This window comes from Nelusetta ayraudi, unplaced genomic scaffold (assembly GCF_046127955.1).
Source record: "Nelusetta ayraudi isolate G7.1 ecotype Tasmania unplaced genomic scaffold, CSIRO-AGI_Nayr_v1 ptg000084l, whole genome shotgun sequence".
Classification (NCBI taxonomy): Eukaryota; Metazoa; Chordata; class Actinopteri; order Tetraodontiformes; family Monacanthidae; genus Nelusetta; species Nelusetta ayraudi.
This window is the reverse complement of record NW_027466134.1, coordinates 5,775,001-5,782,500: the sequence shown is the minus strand read 5'-3', so window position 1 is coordinate 5,782,500 and position 7,500 is coordinate 5,775,001. Positions and strand designations below refer to the sequence as shown.

Genomic DNA, 7,500 nt, shown 5'->3' with positions numbered 1-7,500 from the left:
TCTCTGTCTCTCTCTTCACTTGTTCCTCACAGTGTGTGTGTGTGTGTGTGTGTGTGTGTGTGCGTGTGTGTGCGTCAGTGTGTGCGTCAGTGTGTGTGTCAGTGTGTGTGAGTGGGCGGGGCTTGCCGACAGGGACTTTCCCAACATGTGCTGGCGGAGTTGACAAACTGCTGCAGAGAAACTGAGTTGCGTTCAATCAGACCGCTCCTGATTGGTTGACACCACACAACACTGCACAATGCAACACAACCGCACTGCAGAGCAACACAACGTCACTGCAGAGCAACACAACCGCACTGTACAACACGACGCAACTACACAACTACTGCTGATGTGACTCAATCATCCAGAGTGTTGACCAGAACCAGAACCAGAACCAGAACCACAGCCTTCACTCGCTCTTCATAAAAGACTAAATTGGCTCAGTGTTGCTTTAGTGTTTAAAGTGTTTTTCTTTACGACTGCTGCCCCTCCCTGCACCTCTGCTGCTGCTGCTGCTGCCGCCGCCGCCACTGCTGCTGCTGTTGCTGCTGCTGCTGCTGCTGCTGCTGCTGCTGCACCTCCCTGCACCTTTGCTGCTGCTGCTGCGTTATTGTGAGAAAACGTCTCTTGTCTGGCAGGACCTCTGGATGGACTGCCAGGAAACGTAATGTGCAGTTTGACTGAATCGTCCAATTTAGTGAGCGCTTGGCACACACACACACACATACACACACACAGACACACACACACACTAAATTGAATAATAAAGTGTTGGCATCAAACTGCGGTGGTGTTGTGAAGGCCGGACCCCCCCGGACCCCCTCCCCCCTCCCCTGCCACCCCACTGGCTAATGGCCCCAGCAGTGAGCACACACACACACACACACACACACACACACACACTGGCCAGTGTGTGTGTGTGTGTGTGTGTGTGTGTAACATCATGTGTAACATCATGACCACAAAGCAGCCAAAAGAAAAAGGCTCATTTTGGAAGATTGATGTGTGAAGAGATGTGATTGGACGAGCCGCCAGTTAGTTAGTGGGCGGGACATCTGATCCAGGAAGTTCAGTTCCAACACACACACACACACACACACACACACACACACACACTCAGCTCTGACTCACCTACAGGAGAGCAAAAACTCAGCTCTGTGCTGCTGCGACGTGATTGGTCGGCGGGCCCAAGCGCCAGGCCTGCATGTGTGATCCATTTGGACTCATTAGTCGGGACGACGTGAGCGGTTCTGGAACTGCAGGCGCAGCAGGCACGCCTGCAGGGGATTGTGGGTAAATCTAATTGGGTGGCGGCCGAGAGCTGCAAAGCTCAGTGGAGCAGCAAGACAAGGTGTTAGTGGGACACACACACACACACACACACACACACACACACACACACACACTTCTTTGTGTGTGGATGGTTGCTGCTCTGTGTTTGTCCTCTTGGGGGCAGCGTGCAGCTCCTGTCGCTGTAACTGCGCCTACTTTCCACCAGGGGGCGGCAGGAAGTAACGTGATTGGCTGTGAGAGGCGAAGAATCAGGAAGAACCTGAAGGAGACACTTGAAGAAGCTCCGCCCCTCCCCTCAGAAACATCACCTGAAAGCGAACGCTAGACTAATGTAGAGAGATAGCAACGCCCCCTCTAGAGCCCACCCAGAGTACTACACCTCACTGGAGAAACAACCCCCCCCCCAACTCCAAGATCGGATGCTAGCTAGCCGTTAGCACCACTAGCTTTAGCATCGGCGCAACTGAAACGACTCTTGTGAAGTGAAAAAATCGATTCGGTGTCACTCACCCTGGAGGCCATGTCGAGTATTACACCTTGCTGGAGAACGTTAGACCCCTCCCACCAAATCCTCAAGACCAGATGCTAGCTAGCTGTTAATTTCAGCTAGGTAGCGGTTAGCTTTTGTAAACAGCGCAACAAAAAGCTGCTTTTGTGAGGTGAAAAAGTCGATTCGGTGTCACTCCCCCTGGAGGTCATGTAGAGTATTACACCTTGCTGGAGAAACCAGACCAGAAGCTAGCTAGCTGTTAGCACCTTTAACTTCAACAACAAAGCCACAAAAAATATTTTTGTGAGTGGAGGTGGCGGGGGGGGCTAACTCGGTTTTCTTTTCAACGTCAGGAAGTAAAGATGAATATTTTTATTTCTTCAAGTGCGCGTGGATCTCAACAGGCAGCGCTTCTTGTTTTTCGTCTCTGGTCTTTGTCGTTTGTCTCTCCCTCGCTCCCTCCCCTCATTTGGCCCTCCGTCGCGTGACGGGCCAAATTAGCGTTAGCGGCTAGCTGATGTGTTGGAGTGACGGCTGATTGGCTCGGACGGCCCTGAGTGTCAGCGGCACTAACAGCAAGTGAAAAGGTCGACGGCACATTTGGCTGCGATTTGCTGTTTGACGGGAAGGGAAGAAGGGAGGAGGGAGGAGAAGAAGGAGGAGGTGGAGGAGGAGAAGCAGTGGCAGGTTGGTTTTTTTAGGGGCCATTTTCATCTTTAATTCATGCAGGATGTGGGAGGGGTGGGGGAGTGGGGGGTGGGGGGAGGCGTGTTTGCTCTGTAACCACCGCCCAGTGAAAAGCTCGCACGCACGGCGCCACCTCCTGGTTCTGAAGCCCCCAAGACAAAACTCTCCTTTCACCATGAAGAGAGGAGTTTTTCTTTTTGAAAGTTTTTTTTTTTTTTTTTAATAAACCCCCCCCCCCCACACAAATATTCAAGGCTCCTGATTGGACGGTGTTTCCACCAACCGATGGCGACCGGTGATGACGAAGACGAAATGTGACAGCAGGAAGAGCAGCAGCAGCAGCAGCAGCAGCCAGATATATAAGCAGCCCAGTGTGTGTGTGTGTGTGTGTGTGTGTGTGTGTGTGTGTGTGTGTGTGTGTGTGTGTCAGAAGCAGGAAGCAGCTCCACCAGCAGCAGCATCATCCACCTCAGAGGCCCCCAGCTGAAAGTCATTAGCACCCCCCCCCCCCCCAGCACACACACACACACACACACACACACACACACACACACACACACACAGTAATGCTTAGTAGAATTAGCATAGCCATTAGTGTCTCTCAGTGATGTGGCTTTAGGTTCCAGCATTGCTGCTGTTAGCACCTCTACTAACCGCTATTCTGCGTGACGGCAGAGCCAATCAGCAGCCATGAAACTGCTACTGCTGCTGCTGTTGTTGCTGCTGCTGCTGCTGCTACTGCTGCTGCTGCTGTTACTGCGGCTGCTGCTACTGCTGCTGCTGTTGTTACTGCTGCTGCTGCTGCTGCTGCTGCTGCTGCTGCTGCTACTGTTAGCTTGTGACCAGTGTCAACAGTCTGATCCTCAGCAGAATGGGAGTCAACAACCAAAAGGCACCTTAGGCTTTTTTTGCAGTTGAGTTCTGCAATGATAGTTTCAAAATCTACCATCGCAGAAGTGAATGAATGAATGAATGAATGAATGAATGAGTGAATAAACAAACAAACAAACAAACAAACAAACAAACAAATAAATAGAAAGTCACCAGCTTGGATATAAAAACGTATTCATGTGCGACACCTGGAGGTCAAAGTATAAAACACAGCACAAGAATGACTACAGGATGATGGTATTTACACTGACACACAGTACAGGCTGCTGTGAACATGTGACTGGGCTACACTAGGCTAGGCTATGCTAAGAGTGGCTAAGTTTCAACCTGGCAGAGTGGGATGAAAGTCCAAGTAGTGCAGCGCCTGCAAGAAGAAGAAGGAGAAAGAGAAGAAGAAGAAGAGGAAGGAGGAGGAGGAGGAAGAGGAGGAGGAGATGAAGGAGGAGAAGGAGGAGCTGAAGGATGAGGAGGAGGAGGAGGAGGAGGAGCTGAAGGAGCTGAAGGAGGAGGAGGAGGAGGAGGAGGAGGAGGAGGAGCTGAAGGAGCTGAAGGAGGAGGAGAAACAGAAGAAGCAGCAGTTGCAGAGGCCAGCCTGCAGGGTTCCCCCATGTGTCCGGCCTGGGCTCTACTTCAGGGCCATCATCCAGACGGGCATGATGACCTCGGGGAGGCCCTGCTGCCGCTCCACCTCCAGCACCTCCAGGCCCGCCTTGCTGACGATGCTCCTCATGATGTCCAGGTGGCGGCTGATGCTGCTGTCCAGGGGGTCCAGCTTGCAGCCCTGCCGAGCCATGTTCTCCTTGAGGATGATCACTCCGTTGGGACGCAGGCTCTTCTTACAGCGGATCAGGAAGTTGAGCAGGTCCTTGTCTGTCAGGTGGCCTGAGGGGAGGAGGAGGAGGTGGGGGGGGGGAGGGGGTTGGGGGGTGTAGGAGGGGGAGGATGAGGAGAAGGGGGGGGGGGGAGAAGGAGGAAGAGGACAAGGATGAGGAGGAGGATGAGGAGAAGGGGGGGGGGGAAGGAGGAAGAGGACGAGGAGGAGGAGGGGGTGGAGGAGGATGAGGAGGAGGGGGGGAGGACGAGGAGGAGGACGAGGAGGAGGACGAGGGGGGGAGAAGGAGGGGAAGGAGGACGAGGAGAAGGAGAAGGAGGAGGAGGTCGAGGAGAAGGTCATGAGAAGATCCCTGTTGGGCACTCTGGCTGTGTCTCAATTCAGGGTCTGCATCCTTGGAAGGAAGCGTCCTCCGTCTGAAGGAAGCGTCCTCCAAGGACCCGGCCCAGAAGGACCGACCCAAACCCCGCCTCCCCGGTAACCACATGGGACGGTCTCGCCTTCAGCGTACTTCCTGGTTGCGTCACCGCCGTTCCCTCCTGCTGGCCAACCCTGGAAGTGACGTTTTCATAGCATCAAGCTAACCATTGGTTGGTTGGATGTTCAAATCAGTAAAAACCCTGCGTTAAAAACTGAATATTTGATGTGAAACTTCAATGCTTAAATTTATACTTGGTGTCTTTGCCAGTAGATGGCGCTAATTTCAGCTGACTTCCCAGGATCCCAGGAGGCTTTGCAGCAGCACGCAAAGCCTCCTGGGATTCAGGAGGAGGTGAAGGATAGTAGCGGTGCAGCCATGGTGCTAACAGTTGGGGGCATTTGGAGCATCCTTCTGACTATTGGGAAGTGGGAGGAGCCTTCACCCAGTGCTGTGACGCACCTGGCCTTCAAATGCAGCCTTGGAAGGATGCAGAGCCTGAACTGAGGCACAGCCATGGTCTTCTTCTACACAGGGTGTGTTGTTGTTGTTGTTGTGTTGTTGTGTTGTTGTGTACTCACAGGCCACCCACTGCATCCAGACCAGGTCGTACTTGCTCCTGGGCGGAGTGAACTCCTGCAGGTTGTAGCAGTAGTAGGTCTCGATGCGGTCGGCGTCCTGGCCCAGGTACTCCTCGTGGGCGTGCAGCAGGAAGTGCTCCATCATGTCGGCCAGCTCCATCTTCTCAAAGACCGGCAGCAGGACGCCCTTGGAGACCCGGCCGATCCCTGAGCCGCAGTCCAGGGCGCAGTGGGTGCCGGCCTTGCCGGGGCCCTGGAGGAGGACCGGGACCTTCGGGTTAGACCGGGTGGGGGGCAACGGTGGGTTCAGAGGCCACGGAGAACGAACGAACCCGATAAAAACTCCCGCTGCACCAGCAGGTGGAGCCCACGAGAGGCTTCCTGCTCCTCGGCTGAGTTACTGCCGCGGTACAGCGGCTGCATGTCGCGTCAGCTCCACCTGCTGCGCCTCTAAATCTTCCCCTGCGGTGCTGGCTCTTTAACACCTGGCCGGGCCCAAAACACCGGGCTAATGAGATTCCTCAGCACCAGCTGGGAAGCCAAACACAGAGCTCCTCGGCTGAGCGACCTCCAAGCAGCAGGAAGCTGGCTGAAGACCACCTGGAGGTCAGAGGTCAGCGGGGCAAGACCGCCGTTTCAGTGTCTCTAAAGTCTGATTGCAAGTCTGATTGCAAGTATCCATCATCATCATCATCACCATCATCATCATCACCATCACCATCATCTTCATCATCACCACCATCATCGTCATCATCACCATCATCTTCATCATCACCACCATCATCTTCATCACCACCACCATCATCATCATCATCATCATCATCATCATCATCATCACCATCTTCACGACCATCATCATCATCATCATCATCTTCATCACCACCACCATCATCATCATCATCACCACCATCATCATCATCACCACCATCATCTTCATCACCATCACCATCATCTTCATCATCCTCATCATCATCATCCTCATCCTCATCATCTTCATCACCACCATCATCTTCATCACCATCACCATCACCATCACCATCTTCATCCTCATCATCTTCATCACTTTATGTTCTCCAGTTTTAAACACGCGTGTCCAAACAGAAGATGAGCCTCGATGTTGTCGCTGTCCAATCAGGACTTGTTGGTTGCCTTCACCAGCATTAGCACCAGCTGCTAGCGTAGCTCCTTTAATGCCACCGACATTAGCGGGCTTAAAATTAGAGCCACGGTCAGCAGGCCAAAGGCTCCAGCTGCAGCGTCTAAATAAAGACACACACACACACACACACACACACACACACACACACACACACACACACACACACACTGTGACCGTGACCTAACGCCGGTCATTTTAGACCTTGCAATGTTAAATGTTGGCGATTTAACGGTGACAAATGTCACGCCGGTGATGTCAGACGTTCATCTTGGAGCCACAGGAACGTCCTCGCAGATGTCTCCTCTGTCGGCGCCGCCCAGAACAGACGCCAGTTTCAAAAAAAGAAACGTGGCAGCGGTCCCAGCCTGGTTAGCAGCTGCTACATGCAAAAGTGGCTACGTGGCTGCGCTACAATTAGACAGCCGCACGTGAGAAAAAAAACCAGCGGTGGCGGCAAGGACGGCGATGATGTCACCGCGTGCGACCACTTACCACAAACCTCTTGAGGAACTGGCGTGAGCCCTCCAGGTCCACGTCGGAGATCTCCAGGAAATCTCCCATCATGCCCTCCTCCGAAGCGGGCACGTCCTCGTAGAACTGCTGCGCCCGGTAGTAGAACTGCTTCTCCCCGCTGATGTACTCGCAGGTGATGGGAAACAGTTTGACTGGTGGGAGGCACACACGCACACACACTTCAGAGGGACTGTTGACCTTTGGACCTCCAGTCAGTGATGATGTCACGAAGGGTTTGTTTGGACGGCTTTGTTTGGTTTTTGTTTGGAGGTTCTGGTCCCCAAAAAACCCATCAATCTGTGGAAAACATTCACATCTGCTAACATGGAGGGGGAGGAGCTTAGGAGTGATTCTGCAGCCAGCCACCAGGGGGCAGACTGATATTACACTATATTCAAAAGCAGACCCTCGACTGAAAATGAGTTCACAAAGTTTAAAAAAAACAACTTAAAAATAAATAAATAAATAAATGCATTTTGATGACACCACTAGAGGGCAGTAGGTACACTGTGTATCGCCACCTGCTGGCCTCCTGCTGCTCACACTTTAACACAGCACTTTGGGAAAGAGTCTAATCATCATCAAGCAACACGAAGGATGAGGAGCTGAAGGAGTTGATGTCACAGGACACATCTCCTCCAACAGGAAGTGATG

The 7,500-nt window shown here is 52.9% G+C and overlaps 1 protein-coding gene across 1 annotated transcript in view; it reads right to left on the bottom strand.

The window, feature by feature from the left end:
• Nucleotides 1-3,871: 3,871 nt before the first annotated feature.
• ntmt2 (N-terminal Xaa-Pro-Lys N-methyltransferase) overlaps nt 3,872-7,500 on the bottom strand; it is a 5,402-nt gene continuing 1,773 nt past the window's right edge. Inside the window, exons 2-4 of the mRNA XM_076045264.1 lie at nt 6,826-6,998; nt 5,175-5,427; nt 3,872-4,225 (exon numbers count right to left, since the gene is read on the bottom strand). Coding sequence (XP_075901379.1) covers nt 3,969-4,225; nt 5,175-5,427; nt 6,826-6,998 — 683 coding nt within the window. The 3' untranslated portion in view covers nt 3,872-3,968. The remainder of the gene's footprint in view (nt 4,226-5,174; nt 5,428-6,825; nt 6,999-7,500) is intronic.